Genomic DNA, 20,551 nt, shown 5'->3' on the forward strand with positions numbered 1-20,551 from the left:
GTTTCTGTACTGTTGAGTGAGTGATAGTGTTTGAGCAGCTGCAGCATCAGTTCAGTCACTGTGACTCTGACTGACGGAGGTTTTTGTACGACTCTTTATCACTGTGTGAATATATGTATACTGTTTATGTAGTGGTAACTCTGACAGTAATAATGTCCAGCATCTTCAGTCTGGACTCCACTGATGGTCAGAGTGAAATCAGTTCCACCTTGTTCTCCATTCCCACTGAATCGACTGAAACTGTTACCATAGCGATCGTTTACTCCAGTAATGATGAGTTTAGGAGTTTCTCCAGGTTTCTGCTGATACCAAGCTAAACCCCAGCTATCTATTCCAGCATCAGTTTTACACTCTATAGTGGCATCTTGTCCTTTAGAAACAGTCAGAACTTCAGGCTGAGTCACAGTGATTCCTCTGGATGCTGCTGACAACAACATTATATGTGTTTCATCAAATTAAATCAACATTAAAGAGTCAAAAATGAGCATCTTTCACTTCTGTTACCTGGAATAAAAGCTGTCAGAATCCAGATGAAGCTGCTGAAGAGATTCATTGTTGTTTGGTGGTTTTGTACCGTGGTAAACAGCAGTGTGTTATAAAGTGTTGGAGTCTGAACGCTATAAACACTCGGAGCGCTGAAGCATGTGCCGATGCAAAGTGACTCTCTGTGGAAAAACCCTCCTTCAGTCAGTCGATTTCTTCATTCTTCATACGACTCTCATCATCGACATTATACAGAGAAAAACACAAATGCACAAAGGCTCGTTGAGCATCTGACAATCACTGGATTGCAGTTTTTTTTTTAAATGAGTTTCTGTGTGTTTAACAGTTATCATGAGCTTTTATAAGCTGTCAGACTGTTGACTAGCAGTTGAAGTCAGTTTAAGACGCTGCTCTTGTCAACTGCATGACTTGTTTGTTTGAATGTGTTTGGTGAAAGTTATTTCTTTGAAAGGAAAATGCCCACCCACAGATGAAAACTGATTTGTTTTTTTGTGGCTTTAATTGTGTTTAATGCTAAAATTGCATGTTTTCACTTTATTTAAAAAATGTTTTTGCATTTTTATTCTACATCAATCTCTGGTGTGTAAAGAGTTTTTGTGATGTGTTGTTAATAAAGTAATTATTTTAATGAAGTATAGATTCATTATATATTTACTTGTATATTTTTGCAAATGTAATTTTGAATTCTCTTAAACACCAAATAATAATCAAACACACCTGAGCATGCTAATCAATGCCTTCAGGATCATTAGAAAATCACAGGTGGGTGAGTTGGATCAAAGTTGGAGCTAAACTCTGCAGGAAAGTGAGTTTAATGAGCCAGATTCGAGAATCCCTGATGTAGGCCGACTTGCTTTTCAGAGACTGTTTGAAAATGCTCCTTTCACCTCCTGATTCTGAAGTTGAAAGTGAGATAAAGGTGTGGTTGCAGAATTCAAGAGACAGAGCAGGTGGATGAAAGGAGCGCTACCACCGTCTGCTGACTAGTTGAGAGACCTCAGGGGAAGAGCGAGCTTCGCCAATGAATACTTTAGCACATCAAAACATATTTTCAGCAGTGGTGAAAGTAATAATTTGGTATTTTTTATTTTTATGTTAATTTGTAGTATTTTTATATTTGTATAGATAATATGTAGTCCCTTTCAGCGTGTTAAATTAGCTGTATTGACCTGAATTGAATTTTTTCTATTTTGTATTAAATAAATCCATTGATTTGCAATCCTTTTGACTACATTTTTGACAATCCAGACATTAGTTATGGGGTGACTGCATCCTGCATGTGTGGGCCTAGTGAGGGCTGAGTAAAGGGCCACCGCAGGCTTGTTTGCAGGGGTATGTTTATCTCTTCACCCGTGAAACAGTAGCTAGTGAAGATCCAGATGAAGATGGTGATGAAGCTCATGGTTGCTGTAGGTTCAGGTAATGTATAATAATGTCTTTATTAACTTGAGATGAAAAAGCTACTTGAGAAACTGCTCAAGAACATTTTTATGTTGCTGGTGATTCACACTGACTTTATGACTGTATAATAAGATATGAGTGTAGTGTACAAAAGAAAAAAAACATATTGCACCATTATTGTTTGTTTGATTTTAAATCAATTACATACTTGCTAGTTTTGGTTATTGGGGGGTGGGGGGTATATCCCCCATAAACTGCATATTTACCATATTTCAAAGTACATATAAAATATACTGAAGTCCCACTTAAGTGGTAAAGTTCAACTAATTGCATTTAATGTAATTTTAAACTGTACTATATTTGAAATCAATTATAAATAATATGCATTGAGGTGGTCGAAAACATTACATTTAAGTCACACTAAAGTGTATTGTTAACTGACATTAAAGTATATTTTAGTTAACATTAATTGTGATGATGCATGTAAAACATTACAGTGTTTAGGATATTTTCTCATGTTATGAGTCAAAAACATGTTTCGTGATTCATGCGTCTGAAGCTACAGGCTTTCTGATTATTCAAATGATGATTCAGTTGCATCAATGAGAGAAACAACTATGTCACTCTGATCTCCATGAGGGGGCAAAGGTCATTTCAGAGGTCATAGATCATCAAAACTTATTAAAATTACATTAACAATTAAAAATGCATTAATAATTTAGAGCCCCTTAAATTGAATTTTTTTTAATACAAATGTGACCAATACGCACACACACACACATATATATATAAAACCTCTATGCGAACACACTTGCCCGAAAAAGTGCGGGGGACGAATTTACATGATATTAAAAGTGTGGGGGGGGTGACACGTCCCCCGCATCCCCCGCGTAATCTACGCCCCTGCTTAAGTGTATTGTTAACTGACATTAAAGTATATTTTAGTTAACATTAATTGCTTGTCAGTACATTGGTAGTACACTTTAACCATATTCTAAAGACACTAGAAGCAATTATGAAAGTACATATAAAGATGTACTACAAAGTCCAACTTAAGTGGTTTAAAAAAATCACTCAATAGTTCAACTTATTGCATTTAATATAACTTTAAAATGTGATACATTTGAAATTAATTACAAATACAATGTATTTAAGCGGCGAAAATAACATATTTAATTTGCACTTGTGTGTTCTTTTAAAGTATATTATTTCCGCAATAAGTACACTTTATAAAAGTATACTTAAATGCACTTATTTTTCACAAGGGCAGATTTACAGATGTGTACAACTTTATTAACAAATTGTTGAATTGTGCTTAAGCGGCGAAAACATTCCATTTAATTTGCACTTACGTGTGTTCTTTTAAAGTATATTTTTTCTGCAATAAGTACACTTTATAAAAGTATACTTAAGTGCACTTCTTTTTCACAAGGGTAAGCAGCACTCATTGCACCGTCCCAGCGTCAGTCCTTTTGGCATCCCTCCACCTCCCCATCTCCTCCTCTATTTCTGTTACTCTCCCTCTAGGTACCGCAATGGACTGGATGGGCAGGCGAACTCATAAAACTGAATTTTGAGCACAATGTGTAGTTTCTGTGTTTGGTCTCTGTGTGTCAGTAGTGAGTGATAGTGTTTGAGCAGCTGCAGCATCAGTTCATCACTGTGACTCTGACTGACGGAGGTTTTTGTACGACTCTTTATCACTGTGTGAATATATATATACTGTTTATGTAGTGGAAACTCTGACAGTAATAATGTCCAGCATCTTCAGTCTGGACTCCACTGATGGTCAGAGTGAAATCAGTCTTAGATCCACTGCCACTGAATCTAGATGGAGTTCCTGACTGGAGTACGTTTGCTTTATAAATCAGGAGTTTAGGAGCTTCTCCAGGTTTCTGTAAGTACCAGGAAAGAGGCTGATAACCCCAACCCTGGTAAACTTCAGGGCTGGTTTTACAGGACATGGTAACTGTGTCTCCTGGTTGAACAGGTTTCACTGCAGGCGTCTGAGTGACTGTCACTTCAGCTGCTGAGTCTATATTGAGAAAAAGGAATAAACATTCATAATTAAATATCTGTTGGAGGACAGTATTTCTAGCACAGATGATCAGTTAGAATAGAATGTTTATCTCTTCACCTGTGAAGCAATAGCTAGTGAAGATCCAGATGAAGATGGTGATGAAGCTCATGGTTGCTGTTGGTTCAGATTCTCAGAGTTCAAACTCACAGAGCTATAAAACCTCCTGAAGCTTGTGCTGCAATGCAAATCATCTCTATGTAAATCTGTGTACGGGTTACAGCAGATGATATACATGAAACATAACAGTGTTTAGGACCTTTTCTCATGTAATGAGTCAAAAACACTTATTCACGTCTGAAGCTACAGACTTTCTGATGGTTCAAATGATTAGAAGAAACTAGTTTGTCACTGAGGGCAAAGGTCATTCCAGAGGTCACAGGCCAACAAAACAAAACTGCTTTGATGATTAAAAATGCATTGAGGAATGCATGATCATTTAGAAACTCAAAATGTTGATGTCTAATGAAAATGAGATTAATGCATTTTTTTGTTTATATGTTTAGAATGAATTACAAGTTTTCATGCATCAAGAGACGTTTAGAAACGATGAGACTGTTTTTCTGAAAGTTACTTTAGTTGGATGTTGAGAAGAGCTGCTGTTGAGTCTCATATCAGTGTGTGTGAGTGTCGTGGAGTTTGTGTTCATCTGAGTGTGACGGAGGTTTTTGTACGACGCTTTCACTAGAATGAAGCACTGTGCTACACTTTTGGTGGAGGAACCAAAATGATGATCAATAAGATCAGTAAATTCTATCATAAAAATTAATGATATTTTAATTTGCTTTATTTACAACTATGTATTAATATTCAGTGATATTTCATGACATTTCTTTTTTTCCATTTAAATTAATATTTCATCTTTACATTAATAATTTCACATCTTATTATTGCTAACATTTCATTGCATTTTAATTAATTGATTGAAATATTTTGATATATAGTCAATTATTCTGTAATATAATTGTGCCCATAATTCTAGACACTTAACAATTAAGAGTTTTTGAAATGCAAGGCACAAAAGTTTGATAATGTGAACAAAATGATTATTAATACATTTAGTTACTGAAATTTTTACAAATTAATATTTTAAACATACATTTCCATATAATTATGATTGTGAGGGTCTGATATGATCTTTTAAAAATACAATTCATATAATATTAATTTTTTTTTTTTATTTTTTTTTTTAATAATGATGAATTTGCATATGAGCAATATTTTTAAAATCAGTTTGAGAATAATTTAAAATGTAACTCATTAATTCAGAAAATAGATCATTATTATAATGTTTTAGTGTTTGAGCAGCTGCAGCATCAGTTCAGTCACTGTGACTCTGACTGACGGAGGTTTTTGTACGACTCTTTATCACTGTGTGAACACATAACCACTGTGGTAGCTCTGACAGTAATAATGTCCAGCATCTTCAGTCTGGACTCCACTGATGGTCAGAGTGAAATCAGTCCCAGATCCACTGCCACTGAATCTAGATGGAGTTCCTGACTGGCGGGTGTTTGTTAAATAAATCAGGAGTTTAGGAGCTTCTCCAGGTTTCTGTAAGTACCAGGACACACAGGGTGGGCTGCAGGCTGGAGCAGAACTAAATTTACAGCCCATCTCTACATTTTCTCGTGGTGTGGCAGTTTTCACTGAAGGAGTCTGTCTAATAGCCAGGTTGTTATAAATTGAATCAGATCATTCACTTCTGAATAAATCTGCCAATACCAACTTTACTATATTATCCTGACTCTCTCCTGAGAGACTGAGGATATTTTTGACTGTAGTTGGATAGAAACATGACTGTTAATTTCTAAATTTTATGTCAAATCCATAGATGTTCCTGCAGGTTTTTAACAGACACGAGGATCATCACACACACGTGTCTCTGTCAATCACTGAATCAATGATCCACATCATTTACCTGAAGACAGTCGCTCAATAACAGACACAAAATACAATTACTGAAATGAGAAAAAAATAATCTTTTTCATAATATTACATTTTCTAATAGCCAGGTTGTTATAAATTGAATCAGATCATTCACTTCTGAATAAATCTGCCAATACCAACTTTACTATATTATCCTGCTTTATCATTCAGTGGTCATGCTATTAAGATTGACTCAATAAATAAAATACAATTGTAACTTTATGTCTTTGTGGGGTTTTTTTTTCAGGTCTTCCTTTTGATCAGGGTTTTAGCTCACATTGAATTCAGTCGCTCGCATCTGCATCTGCTCTGCTTTGTGTGCTTCATACAAGACTTTATGTGTGCTTTATCATTCAGTGGTCATGCTATTAAGATTGACTCAATAAATAAAATACAATTGTAACTTTATGTCTTTGTGGGGTTTTTTTTCAGGTCTTCCTTTTGATCAGGGTTTTAGGTCACATTTAAATTTTTTTTTTAGAAAATTCACTCAGTGGACATGAAAACACCTGCAGATACACGATGAAACATTATGAACCGCACAAATATAGTGTTAGATCAGCACGATAAAGTGTTAGATTAACCTATTTACTGTAGCAAGTGGAAATCTCAATGAATGTTTTATATTTCATTTAATATCCATTAAAATGTTCACTGTTGAGTGAGTGATAGTGTTTGAGCAGCTGCAGCATCAGTTCAGTCACTGTGACTCTGACTGACGGAGGTTTTTGTATGACTCTTTATCACTGTGTGAACACATATTGACTGTTGATGTAGTGTTCACTCTGACAGTAATAATGTCCAGCATCTTCAGTCTGGACTCCACTAATGGTCAAAGTAAAATCTCTCCCAGATGATCTGCTGCCAGTGAATCTAGATGGAGTTCCAGATTGCCGACTGATTGCTCCATAAATCAAGAGTTTAGGAGCTTCTCCAGGTTTCTGTAAGTACCAGCTAAGAAAATGGTTTCCATTGTGACAACAGTTTGCATCACTGTTAAATGTAAAATGTACAGTGACTGAGTGTCCAGTTTGAGCGAGCAGCACTGAGGGAGTTTGAGTCACTGACACCTGCCACCTGCCCTCTGTCAAATGAGAAAGATTAGAAATAACAGATACTTTTACAGCCATAAATCTTCATAACACTCATGAAAATAAGTAAACAATGTATGTAATCTTTAACTGACACAAACCTCGACATAATACTGCCAGCGTCCAGATCAATATGGATATGAAAGTCATTTTTGTTGGTTGTAGATTCAGTTATAGTGAAAAACAGTTGATCATGTTTGATGTTTGAGTTATAAACACATGCAGAGCACTGAAGCGTGTGTCGCTCATGTAAAACACACTCTCTATGCAAATTCAGGAGAATGTCAGCAGGTTTAAGTTGGTTTAATGTGCTGTTTCACTGAGCCTTAAGAAAATATGAAATGAGTTCACATTTTAATATAATCCTTTGTTGATATAAAGCAACATCACATTTTTATGAAATATTATTTCTCGATTTTTTTAGTAGGCTACATGTAGTCAGTGTTACAGAAAAATAATGATAATGCAACAAATAAAGGTATCATGTTATATTTATTTTAATCAGGTTTGTGAAAAGTGTGATTGAATGATGTTAGTTCATTTGCGCAACCATGTATTTGCTATAACAATAAAAATATTTGTAAAAACAGTTATAAACAAGTAATGATGCAATCCTTTAAATCTTAACTCTTGAGTGAAGCGGAATTAAATGGATGTAAAATTATTATCATGTCACATGTGACACATTTTATTTAATGTGACAGAAAAAAAAGTAACACCAGTGACATATATATTCATCTGATTTCTGTTTACTACAGTACAACAAATGGACAAACGGAGCGACAGTACGAGATGTAGAATGGAAGTCAAGATATCTCTAATTAAATTCTGTATAGACTATTCCTCACACATGGATTCAGAATGTAGCGCACAAGTCATGTGAACTACTTTTATGATGCCTTTTTTCACATTTAGAGTTTGAGTCATCAGCTGCCGTTGTGTGGAAAATAGGAGAAGCTTGAACATTCTGCTAAACTGCTACACATCCCTATTTGAGTTTCTCAGAGCCATGGAGCGACATAAGGGTGAGTAAATTATTACAAATATTCTATGAACTATCCATCCTCCCACAGTCAACCTTTTTCATATTGAAATCACCAAATTACTCCAGGTTGCATCAGTGTAAAGACACTTTTTGTTAGATTTACATATGAACTTGTAAGAGTCTTATTCAGTTGATGAATCTAAATGATTAACTTTTATTAAAATGTACCCAAATCCCAGATGACACTGAGCAGAATGGCTTCAATTTTTGTATGACTCTTTATCACTGTGTGAACACATATTGACTGTTGATGTAGTGTTCACTCTGACAGTAATAATGTCCAGCATCTTCAGTCTGGACTCCACTAATGGTCAAAGTAAAATCTCTCCCAGATGATCTGCTGCCAGTGAATCTAGATGGAGTTCCAGATTGCCGACTGATTGCTCCATAAATCAAGAGTTTAGGAGCTTCTCCAGGTTTCTGTAAGTACCAGCTAAGAAAATGGTTTCCATTGTGACAACAGTTTGCATCACTGTTAAATGTACAGGTTACAGTGACTGAGTGTCCAGTTTGAGCGAGCAGCACTGAGGGAGTTTGAGTCACTGACACCTGCCCAAAGATAATTAAATAAGATAATTAAAAAAGTTATATTTTCTGATTAGTGTGTTGATTTTTAAGTAGCCTGCAGATATTTTCAAACTGGAAATTGCTTAATTGTATTTTTTGTTAACGATAATATTTGAAGTTATTTTTAAAGTTATAGTACACATCCCAGATATTTTGTTTTATTTTCTATTTTTAAAGCAAAGTTTTGTACCCGATTTTCTCATGCTGTCATCAAAAATTATAATGAATTCCTGCAGGTCTATTTATTTATATCTGATCTTTCATGCTTTTAATCAAAGTAACATTAAATTTGATAATGATAACGACTCTTCAATATATCAATATATTTCACTAAACATTCGTTGCTTTGCTGATCACAGGCTTTGTAAAAGTTAATTCTGGTGACTTGCAGTGTAATGTTGTCCAGTTTGAGCGAGCAGCACTGAGGGAGTTTGAGTCACTGACACCTGCCCAATAGATTCTGTCAAATGAGAAAGATTAGAAATAACAGATACTTTTACAGCCATAAATCTTCATAACACTCATGAAAATAAGTAAACAATGTATGTAATCTTTAACTGACACAAACCTCGACATAATACTGCCAGCGTCCAGATCAATATGGATATGAAAGTCATTTTTGTTGGTTGTAGATTCAGTTATAGTGAAAAACAGTTGATCATGTTTGATGTTTGAGTTATAAACACATGCAGAGCACTGAAGCGTGTGTCGCTCATGTAAAACACACTCTCTATGCAAATTCAGGAGAATGTCAGCAGGTTTAAGTTGGTTTAATGTGCTGTTTCACTGAGCCTTAAGAAAATATGAAATGAGTTCACATTTTAATATAATCCTTTGTTGATATAAAGCAACATCACATTTTTATGAAATATTATTTCTCGATTTTTTTAGTAGGCTACATGTAGTCAGTGTTACAGAAAAATAATGATAATGCAACAAATAAAGGTATCATGTTATATTTATTTTAATCAGGTTTGTGAAAAGTGTGATTGAATGATGTTAGTTCATTTGCGCAACCATGTATTTGCTATAACAATAAAAATATTTGTAAAAACAGTTATAAACAAGTAATGATGCAATCCTTTAAATCTTAACTCTTGAGTGAAGCGGAATTAAATGGATGTAAAATTATTATCATGTCACATGTGACACATTTTATTTAATGTGACAGAAAAAAAAGTAACACCAGTGACATATATATTCATCTGATTTCTGTTTACTACAGTACAACAAATGGACAAACGGAGCGACAGTACGAGATGTAGAATGGAAGTCAAGATATCTCTAATTAAATTCTGTATAGACTATTCCTCACACATGGATTCAGAATGTAGCGCACAAGTCATGTGAACTACTTTTATGATGCCTTTTTTCACATTTAGAGTTTGAGTCATCAGCTGCCGTTGTGTGGAAAATAGGAGAAGCTTGAACATTCTGCTAAACTGCTACACATCCCTATTTGAGTTTCTCAGAGCCATGGAGCGACATAAGGGTGAGTAAATTATTACAAATATTCTATGAACTATCCATCCTCCCACAGTCAACCTTTTTCATATTGAAATCACCAAATTACTCCAGGTTGCATCAGTGTAAAGACACTTTTTGTTAGATTTACATATGAACTTGTAAGAGTCTTATTCAGTTGATGAATCTAAATGATTAACTTTTATTAAAATGTACCCAAATCCCAGATGACACTGAGCAGAATGGCTTCAAAACACAATGTTGTGAATGTCAAAATCCAGATCTGAGTCAAATTTATGGCCGGTTTAGAAATAGACAATCCTGATTGAGTTTTCTAGTTAAAAGTGCAGTGGCCGGATCTGCAGCGCTGATAGAAACCTACAAGATAGTGACTGCCAAATGTGCATCGACTAATAAATACTATACTGACTTGAAGGAGGTGGATACTCATGCAAAGCAATATTTTGTGTTTAATAATTGTAACTGATCATTTTTAAATTCAAATATGTAATATTTCACCAATTTTATTTCTTTGTTGATCTGAAAAATAAAGCCTTGTTTAATCATCTGTAATTCAATAATGTGCAACAAAAACACATGAAAACTTTCACAGAGGTGAACAATTTTTAAAAGAACTGTATATGGCCAATATGTTTACTATGAATGTAATCATCACATCACAGAGCACAACGGCTCTTCAGTCAAAAGATCCCAGTATGGCTCACTGTGATCACTATTGCAAAGATACTATTTAAACTGAACTGAGCTGGATGATGACATCACTGAATTCAATGATGAACTGCCTTTAACTGAAAAATGAGTGTTTACTATTGTCATTTTGCATTATTGACACACTATTTTCCTAATTAATGCTGTTCAGTTGCTTTGACACAATCTGTATTGTTAAAAGTGCAATATAAATAAAGGTGACTTGACTTGATCAGGTCAAAAGGTTATATAGCAAATAAAGAGTTTTTTTCTAGTCAGTAAATATCATGCATAACTGAATTAAATAGTTCAATAGTTTGCTGATCACCAGAAGTCACTGAAATAGCCCGTGCCATAAGATAAAAATCAGGTGTGTTTTGTGTGTTTACAGATGTGTTTGCTCTGGTGGACTGTGATAGAAGAGAAAAATGTTGAAATCCTCTGTCATTCTGTCTGTGTGTGTGTGTGTGTGTGTGATAGTGTTTGAGCAGCTGCAGCATCAGTTCAGTCACTGTGACTCTGACTGACGGAGGTTTTTGTACGACTCTTTATCACTGTGTGAACACCCAGCTACTACTGATATAGTGTGCACTCTGACAGTAATAATGTCCAGCATCTTCAGTCTGGACTCCACTGATGGTCAGAGTGAAATCAGTTCCATAATTTGCTCCATTGCCACTGAATCTAGATGGAGTTCCTGACTGCCGCGAGCTAATGTAATAGATGAGGAGTTTAGGAGCTTCTCCAGGTTTCTGCAGATACCAGGAGAAACAGTCACTACAACCCTGTGAACGATCTCCGATTCCCCTGCTAGTCTGACAGTTTAAAGTAACTGTTTCTCCTGGCTGAACAGCTGCTACTGAGGGAGTCTGAGTCACAGAAATGTGTCCTGTAGTTTCTGTGAATGACATTTCATAAGATAATAATTGACAGTTATTAAATTCAAAGTATCCTGAACAAAATCAGATTTACTATCAAACACATGCATATAAATCACATTTTGAGTTATAAATGAACCTTGAACACAAAGAATGAGTGTCCAGATACAGACGCTGATGATCATCATCTTCTTGCTGGTTGCTCTTTCAGTTAAAATTTAGAAAAGCTCTCAGTGATGAAGTGTTAAACTCACAGCGCTATAAACACTCTCAGAGCACTGAAGCATCTGATCAATATGCAAACACACTCCACATCATTTACCTGAAGACAGCAGAAACACCATTTTTCCATTTTGTTTGTGCAACAGCTTTGCTAGTAAGCACTAGATGCATTATTTTGAGCTCAGCTAAAACACTGTTTTAATGACCAATTTTATTAAGACTTAGATTCTGAAAATGGTTTTGTTTAATTGTAATAGTTGAGAACAGCTGTGTTTAGCAGTAAATGTGAACTGAAGCTCTTGGGGTTTGAACATGGTCTCTGGAGACAGAGCTGCTCAATAAAGAGTTTTTTTCTAGTCAGTAAATATCATGCATAACTGAATTAAATAGTTCAATAGTTTGCTGATCACCAGAAGTCACTGAAATAGCCCGTGCCATAAGATAAAAATCAGGTGTGTTTTGTGTGTTTACAGATGTGTTTGCTCTGGTGGACTGTGATAGAAGAGAAAAATGTTGAAATCCTCTGTCATTCTGTCTGTGTGTGTGTGTGTGTGTGTGATAGTGTTTGAGCAGCTGCAGCATCAGTTCAGTCACTGTGACTCTGACTGACGGAGGTTTTTGTACGACTCTTTATCACTGTGTGAACACCCAGCTACTACTGATATAGTGTGCACTCTGACAGTAATAATGTCCAGCATCTTCAGTCTGGACTCCACTGATGGTCAGAGTGAAATCAGTCCCAGATCCACTGCCACTGAATCTAGATGGAGTTCCTGACTGGAGGGTGTTTGTTCTATAAATCAGGAGTTTAGGAGCTTCTCCAGGTTTCTGCAGATACCAGGAGAAACAGTCACTACAACCCTGTGAACGATCTCCGATTCCCCTGCTAGTCTGACAGTTTAAAGTAACTGTTTCTCCTGGCTGAACAGCTGCTACTGAGGGAGTCTGAGTCACAGAAATGTGTCCTGTAGTTTCTGTGAATGACATTTCATAAGATAATAATTGACAGTTATTAAATTCAAAGTATCCTGAACAAAATCAGATTTACTATCAAACACATGCATATAAATCACATTTTGAGTTATAAATGAACCTTGAACACAAAGAATGAGTGTCCAGATACAGACGCTGATGATCATCATCTTCTTGCTGGTTGCTCTTTCAGTTAAAATTTAGAAAAGCTCTCAGTGATGAAGTGTTAAACTCACAGCGCTATAAACACTCTCAGAGCACTGAAGCATCTGATCAATATGCAAACACACTCCACATCATTTACCTGAAGACAGCAGAAACACCATTTTTCCATTTTGTTTGTGCAACAGCTTTGCTAGTAAGCACTAGATGCATTATTTTGAGCTCAGCTAAAACACTGTTTTAATGACCAATTTTATTAAGACTTCGATTCTGAAAATGGTTTTGTTTAATTGTAATAGTTGAGAACAGCTGTGTTTAGCAGTAAATGTGAACTGAAGCTCTTGGGGTTTGAACATGGTCTCTGGAGACGGAGCTGCTCTATTCTGAGACGATCAGAATCACTAAAGCTGCCAATGCAAATCTGATTTTCAGCTCAAACTCACAGTTTCACTGTTTGATCGGTTCAACGCTCTGAACTGGAACAGTTTCACTTCTGCTCATGCAGTGATGAGACAGTTATGAAGATTGAGTGGTAGTTTCATAATGAACTTAATGGACTGTAATGAGGGATGGAGACTCTTCACTTGTAGATTCACATGTAGCTGGACAGACTTTGAGATGGTGGAAATGGTGGTAGTTATTACAGTCTGTTCTACAATTATTAGATCTTTTGTCCTGTAGTTTGTGATGGTAAATGTGTCTTCTAGATGAACCGATTTCACTGCAGGTGTCTGACTGCTGGACTGTGATCATGTTTCTGTACTGTTGAGTGAGTGATAGTGTTTGAGCAGCTGCAGCATCAGTTCATCACTGTGACTCTGACTGACGGAGGTTTTTGTACGACTCTTTATCACTGTGTGAATATATGTATACTGTTTATGTAGTGGAAACTCAGACAGTAATAATGTCCAACATCTTCAGTCTGGACTCCACTGATGGTCAGAGTGAAATCAGTCTTAGATCCACTGCCACTGAATCTAGATGGAGTTCCTGACTGGAGTACGTTTGCTTTATAAATCAGGAGTTTAGGAGCTTCTCCAGGTTTCTGTAAGTACCAGGAAAGAGGCTGATAACCCCAACCCTGGTAAACTTCAGGGCTGGTTTTACAGGACATGGTAACTGTGTCTCCTGGTTGAACGGGTTTCACTGCAGGCGTCTGAGTGACTGTCACTTCACCTCTTGATTCTAGAGTACATTAAGAAAAATAAATAAATGTAGAATTATATGTGTTGAAGGACAATATTTTAACCCAGAGGATCAGTTAGAATTAAAAAAAAAGAATAAAAACAGTTTATTTCCTCACCTGTGAAACAGTAGCTAGTGAAGATCCAGATGAAGATGGTGATGAAGCTCATGGTTGCTGTTGGTTCAGATTCTCAGAGTTCAAACTCACAGAGCTATAAAACCTCCTGAAGCTTGTGCTGCAATGCAAATCATCTCTATGTAAATCTGTGTATGGGTTACAGCAGATGATATACATGAAACATAACACTGTTTAGGACCTTTTCTCAAGTTATGAGTCAAAAGCATTGATTCAAGTGTCTGAAGCTACAGACGTTCTGATGATTCAAATGACGGAGCGGCATAACTAACAAAAGTTATTTAAAATGCTATTTGTGTGTTTAAATGTTCATTTTATTAGCACAGCAAATGTTAATGCTCTTTATGCTATTTAATGTCCCTGTCAACATTCTGAGCTGCAGAGAAAGGCACTGTAATTTTCTCATCCATTTGTCACAAAACTATATTATATATAATTTAAATTAGCCTATATACAGTATATATATATATAAAATTATTTTATTTTTGTCATATGTATGATTCATGAAATTGTTTATAAAAAAAATCCTTATGAAGAATAGTTATTCGTTTTGCTCATATATTTGTGTGAATAAAATTCGTTATGAAGAGTATTTGTTATGAAGTTGATTTAAATTTTCTTTATAACAAATTTTAAGAAGTTAAAAGTTAAGAAAAAAATGGAATTAGCCTGTAGATAGAGTTTCTTAACCGTGTGAATAAAATTCGTTATGAAGAGTATTTGTTATGAAGTTGATTTAAATTTTCTTTATAACAAATTTTAAGAAGAAGTTAAAAGTTAAGAAAAAAATGGAATTAGCCTGTAGATAGCCTAACTTTTATTAGACTGCAGATCGAAATAAAATAATTCTCGGTAATCTTTAAAATGAGACAAATCACTGACATAATTTAGGCTATTTGACTGCAGAAAAAAACGAATAGTCTAAAACCATTTAATTTGCCATGTTAACTTATGAATTAAAAGAAAGACAAGAAACAAATCATAACAAGAACAGTTGAGGTTTTTCTTGTAATCAAGAAAGCAGTATTTGACAAAATTACAAAATGAATAGCCTACTAAATGATGTGTGACAGTGAGCGCATCTCCACTATAGCCGCATATAGCCTACAATCGCTGGCGTCAGTCGCAAATATTAAACATGTTTTAAAAAATCTTTGTGAAAACGACTGGCAACGACTGGTTCCTGAATTCTAAGATTATAATCTTTAGTCACCACACACTATGCAACTTTTTCTGCCGACAGCGACTGAGCCCAACTGGAACAGACCCAGTCCGACTATAGGCTCGATCCGTCGTCAAGACTAAAATACATTCACAATCGGCATGACAGTCTGTAGTGTGTTCTCGGCTTAAGAGAAACAGTTATGTCACTGATCTCCATGAGGAGGCAAAGGTCATTCCAGAGGTACAGGCCATTAAAATTGATTAAAATTACATTAATCATTAAAATGCTTTGATCATTTAGAAATCCCAAATGTAGATTTTTTAATAAAATGTGATCAATACATAGATTTTGAGTCAGTAGTTATTAGAAATATATTGTAGAAACTTTAATTTTCTGTAAAGCTGCTTTGCAACGATTTGTATCGTGAAAAGCGCTATACAAATAAACTTGAATTGAAAATGAGTTCAACGTCTTTATTAACTTGAGATGAAGGAGCTACTTGAGAAACTGCTCAAGAACATCTTTATGTTGCTGCTGCAACACAATGACTTTACTGTATGACTGTATAATAAGGTGAGTGTATTGTACAAAATCAAAACAGCATATTACGCCATTATTGTTTGATTTAGTCAATTTACACACTCTGTTTTCTCTGATTCTGAGCATAGTTGAGTCAAACTCGTCTGTCACAGGACAGATCACTGTAGTAGAGCTGATTTCACTCCTGAGTTTTGAGCTCATGTGTAGTTCCTGTGTTTGGTCTCTGTGTGTCAGTAGTGTTAGAGCAGCTGCAGCATCAGTTCATCACTGTGACTCTGACTGACGGAGGTTTTTGTACGACTCTTTATCACTGTGTGAACACATTAACACTGTTGATGTAGTGGTAACTCTGACAGTAATAATGTCCAGCATCTTCAGGCTGGACTTCACTGATGGTCAGAGTGAAATCAGTCCCAGATCCACTGCCACTGAATCTAGATGGAGTTCCTGACTGGAGGGTGTTTGTTCTATAAATCAGGAGTTTAGGAGCTTCTCCAGGTTTCTGTAAGTACCAGGACACACAGGGTGGGCTGCAGGCTGGAGCAGAACTAAATTTACAGCTCATCTCTACATTTTCTCATGGTGTGACAGTTTTCACTGAAGGAGTCTGAGTGACTGTTATCTGAGCTTTACACCCTGAGAAACAAACATTTATTAATCCATAAAAATATATTATTTGACATATAATAAAATTATTTAATTAATATTATTTCAAATATACACTATTCACCTTGTAGTATAAAGCAGTATAAAAGTGTCCAGATGAAGATGATGATGAAGGTCATGTTGATGAAGATTGTTGTGTGTGTCAGTGATGAAGTGTTAAACTCACAGCACTATAAACACTCTCAGAGCACTGAAGCATCTGATCAATATGCAAACACACTCCACATCATTTACCTGAAGACAGTCACTCAGTCTCAGTCATAGGCCTAGAATAAAAAACAATTCCTGAAGTGAGAACATCTAGTAAAAAATCAGTCTTTTTATAACATTCAATCTTCTGTTTAGCCAAACTATTAAAAACTGTATCATTCAATTTAATTCTCAATACATCTTCAAGACCAATTTTAGTATATTAACCTGACTCTTTCCCGTGAGACTTTGAGAATATGTTTTACTCTAGTTGGATTGACACGTCACTGTTAATCCCAAATTTTATGATAAATCCATGGATGTTCCTGCAGGTTTTTAACAGACACGAGGATCATCACACACGTGTCTCTGTCAATCACTGAATCAATGAGTTTGATTGTGAGTCGCGTCACACTATATATCGTATATACAAGTTAACTCTTTATAAATTCAGTTTCATGCTTTAGTAATCTAAGCATATAAAGTAAAGTAAGGTAATTTGTGCTGTGAGTGGATGTGTTTGTTGGAGACTCAGTTGATGTGTGTTTGTGCAGTTAGTGAAGCGTTCAGGAGGTTTTTGTTCAGCTGCTCTATTAGTTTCTATCACTGTGGTGGACGTTTGGCAGCGGCACCAAACTGGATGTTGGCAGTAAGTCAATCATCATTTAATATTATTAATACAACAACTGACTGTTAAACACTTTGTTGCTCTATAGAAAGGATGCACTTTTACACTTATTTCTATATTGTAATTTTATTTTTAGTTCACTTTGAATGTTTGGCAGTCAACATTAAAAACCGGTTTCACTTTATTTTGATGGTCCCTTTAACACATTCTGTTGACTATAAGTAATGTTGCACCTACATGTCTACTAATTTACTAAGTGATGATTAAAAAAGATAATTAAATAAGATAATTAAAAAAGTAATTAAACTAACATTTTCTGATTAGTGTGTTGATTTTTAAGTAGCCTTGCAGATATTTTCAAACTGGAAATTGCTTAATTGTATTTTTTGTTAACGATAATATTTTAATAAGTTATTTTTAAAGTTATAGTACACATCCCAGATATTTTGTTTTATTTTCTATTTTTAAAGCAAAGTTTTGTACCCGATTTTCTCATGCATGAATTCCTGCAGGTCTATTTATTTACATCTGATCTTTCATGCTTTTAATCAAAGTAACATTAAATTTGATAATGATAACGACTCTTCAATATATCAATATATTTCACAAAACATGCGTTGCTTTGCTGATCACAGGCTTTGTAAAAGTTAATTCTGGTGACTTGCAGTGTAATGTTGCTAAAATGACTATCACTGTATTAATTGTTCATATATTTGTATGAAGCTGAAAGGAGAGAAATGCTTTCTTCTTCACTGAGTTGACTGTTGTGTGTTTGTCAGGCGTCACTCGTCCTAAAGTGAGCGTCCTGCCGCCCTCCAGTGCAGAGATCTCCTCAAAGAAGACAGCGACACTGGTGTGTGTGGCCAGCAAGGGCTTCCCGTCAGACTGGAGCCTGAGCTGGAAGGTGGACGGGAGCAGCAGGTCTCAGGAGAGCAGCGCTGGGCTCCTAATCAGGAGTTTAGGAGCTTCTCCAGGTTTCTGTAAATACCAGGAAAGAGGCTGATAACCCAAACCCTGGTAAACTTCAGGGCTGGTTTTACAGGACATGGTAACTGTGTCTCCTGGTTGAACAGGTTTCACTGCAGGCGTCTGAGTTACTGTCACTTCAGCTGCTGAGTCTATATTGAGAAAAAGGAATAAACATTCATAATTAAATATCTGTTGGAGGACAGTATTTCTAGCACAGATGATCAGTTAGAATAGAATGTTTATCTCTTCACCTGTGAAGCAATAGCTAGTGAAGATCCAGATGAAGATGGTGATGAAGCTCATGGTTGCTGTTGGTTCAGATTCTCAGAGTTCAAACTCACAGAGCTATAAAACCTCCTGAAGCTTGTGCTGCAATGCAAATCATCTCTATGTAAATCTGTGTACGAGTTACAGCAGATGATGCATGTAAAACATAACAGTGTTTAGGATATTTTCTCATGTTATGAGTCAAAAACATGTTTCATTTTTCACGATTCATGTGTCTGAAGCTACAGGCTTTCTGATTATTCAAATGATGATTCAGTTGCATCAATGAGAGAAACAAGTACGTCACTCTGATCTCCATGAGTGGGAAAAGGTCATTTCAGAGGTCACAGATCATCAAAACATATTAAAATTACATTAACAATTAAAAATGCATTAATAATTTAGAAACCCCAAATTGAGAAATTTTTTATACAAATGTGACCAATACATATATATATATATACCTGTGTATGTGTGTGTATATATATATATATATATATAATAAGATATGAGTTTAGTGTACAAAAGAAAAAAAACATATTGCACCATTATTGTTTGTTTGATTTTATATCAATTTACAAACACAGTTTTCTCTGATTCTGTGCATAATTGAGTCAAACCCATCTGTCACAGGACAGATCACTGTAATAGAGCTGATTTCACTCAGAACTCAGTTTTGATCTCATGTGTAGTTCTGTGTTTGGTCTCTGTGTGTCAGTAGTGAGTGATAGTGTTTGAGCAGCTGCAGCATCAGTTCAGTCACTGTGACTCTGACTGACAGAGGTTTTTGTACCACTCTTTAACACTGTGTGAACACATAATCACCCACACAGTCACCATAATTATGTACTCTGCAATGAAAACTCTGACAGTAATAATGTCCAGCATCTTCAGTCTGGAATCTACTGATGGTCAGAGTGAAATCACTGTTAGATCCACTGCCACTGAATCTAGATGGAGTTCCTGACTGGAGGGTGTTTGTTCTATAAATCAGGAGTTTAGGAGCTTCTCCAGGTTTCTGTAAGTACCAGGACACACAGGGGTTTGGGCTGCAGGGTGTAGCAGTACTGAGTTTACAGCTCATCTCTACATTTTCTCGTAGTGTGGCAGTTTTCACTGAAGGAGTCTGAGTGACTGTGATCTGAGCTTTACACCCTGAGAAACAAACATTTATTAGTCTATAAAAATATATTATTTGACATATAATAATTTTTTGTAATTAATATTATTTAAAATATACACTATTCACCTTGTAGTATAAAGCAGTATGAAAGTGTCCAGATGAAGATGATGATGAAGGTCATGTTGATGAAGATTGTTGTGTGTGTCAGTGATGAAGTGTTAAACTCACAGCACTATAAACACTCTCAGAGCACTGAAGCATCTGATCAATATGCAAACACACTCCACATCATTTACCTGAAGACAGCAGATACATTTTGCCATTTTATTTGTTCAGTATCTTTGCTAATAAATTTCCATTTAATGTTTTTAGAAACAGACATTTATAATTTGCTTCATGTTATTTTGGGTCAAGCTTCTCCCTCCAAACACCGTTTAATGTTTCATTCAGACTTTGATGCTGAGAGCATTTAATATCTGTTGTGCAGATTTGATATCATCCATGATACTGTATAACAGGTCAAAGGTAATCTAATAGAGAATGACGATCTAAATCTGGCTAAAGATTTAATCATAAAGCAGGTAAGTAGAATTAGCAGAGTTTAAAATCACATGTGTACCGAAAATGCAATGAATGTATTTTAGGACTGTTTATGAAACAAAT

At 35.5% G+C, this 20,551-nt stretch overlaps 1 protein-coding gene, 1 pseudogene and 6 gene segments (V, D, J or C); 1 reads left to right on the forward strand and 7 right to left on the reverse strand.

Moving 5' to 3' along the window:
* Positions 1-98: 98 nt before the first annotated feature.
* Positions 99-572, reverse strand: LOC107667099 (Ig kappa chain V-III region NG9-like). The segment is given in 2 exon segments: positions 99-424; positions 505-572. Coding segments are annotated over 2 exon segments (375 nt in total).
* A 3,033-nt stretch (positions 573-3,605) lies between these two features.
* Positions 3,606-4,109, reverse strand: LOC107667151 (Ig kappa chain V region BS-5-like). The segment is given in 2 exon segments: positions 3,606-3,940; positions 4,043-4,109. Coding segments are annotated over 2 exon segments (387 nt in total).
* Positions 4,110-5,319: 1,210 nt separating this feature from the next.
* On the reverse strand, positions 5,320-11,892 carry LOC107667100 (polymeric immunoglobulin receptor-like). The gene is made up of 5 exons (XM_016458689.1): positions 11,804-11,892; positions 11,353-11,684; positions 7,104-7,155; positions 6,925-6,995; positions 5,320-5,599 (listed from the first exon to the last, which is right to left on the reverse strand). Exons 1-5 carry the CDS (start codon positions 11,850-11,852, stop codon positions 5,351-5,353), a joined length of 753 nt encoding a protein of 250 aa, XP_016314175.1. The 5' UTR covers positions 11,853-11,892; the 3' UTR covers positions 5,320-5,350.
* Positions 11,893-12,519: 627 nt separating this feature from the next.
* Positions 12,520-13,061, reverse strand: LOC107667143 (Ig kappa chain V region 3381-like). The segment is given in 2 exon segments: positions 12,520-12,860; positions 12,980-13,061. Coding segments are annotated over 2 exon segments (390 nt in total).
* An 809-nt stretch (positions 13,062-13,870) lies between these two features.
* On the reverse strand, positions 13,871-14,393 carry LOC107667150 (Ig kappa chain V region K29-213-like). The segment is given in 2 exon segments: positions 13,871-14,205; positions 14,324-14,393. Coding segments are annotated over 2 exon segments (387 nt in total).
* Positions 14,394-16,353: 1,960 nt separating this feature from the next.
* LOC107667102 (Ig kappa chain V-III region NG9-like) lies at positions 16,354-16,831 on the reverse strand (annotated as a pseudogene).
* Positions 16,832-17,288: 457 nt separating this feature from the next.
* The window catches only part of LOC107667103 (Ig lambda chain C region-like), a 7,935-nt gene continuing 4,672 nt past the window's right edge, over positions 17,289-20,551 (forward strand). The window contains 3 exon segments of the C gene segment in view: positions 17,289-17,300; positions 17,499-17,550; positions 18,309-18,475. Of these exon segments, the coding sequence occupies positions 17,289-17,300; positions 17,499-17,550; positions 18,309-18,475 (231 nt within the window).
* Positions 19,501-20,091, reverse strand: LOC107667139 (Ig kappa chain V-I region CAR-like). The segment is given in 2 exon segments: positions 19,501-19,920; positions 20,015-20,091. Coding segments are annotated over 2 exon segments (411 nt in total).

This window comes from Sinocyclocheilus anshuiensis, unplaced genomic scaffold, assembly GCF_001515605.1.
Source record: "Sinocyclocheilus anshuiensis isolate Anshui unplaced genomic scaffold, SAMN03320099.WGS_v1.1 scaffold415, whole genome shotgun sequence".
In the NCBI taxonomy this organism is placed as follows: domain Eukaryota; kingdom Metazoa; phylum Chordata; class Actinopteri; order Cypriniformes; family Cyprinidae; genus Sinocyclocheilus; species Sinocyclocheilus anshuiensis.

What these genes read in the sequence shown, in the direction of transcription:
- LOC107667100 (XM_016458689.1), bottom strand. Translation starts at nt 11,852, where the DNA reads ATGATGATCATCAGCGTCTGTATCTGGACACTCATTCTTTGTGTTCAA. An exon ending in ACTATATCAGTAGTAGCTGG is followed by an intron (nt 7,156 to 11,352) that starts GTGTTCACACAG and finishes CTACAACCAACA; the next exon opens with AAAATGACTTTCATATCCAT. An exon ending in AAACTGGACACTCAGTCACT is followed by an intron (nt 5,600 to 6,924) that starts GTACATTTTACA and finishes GAAAATGTAGAG; the next exon opens with ATGGGCTGTAAATTTAGTTC.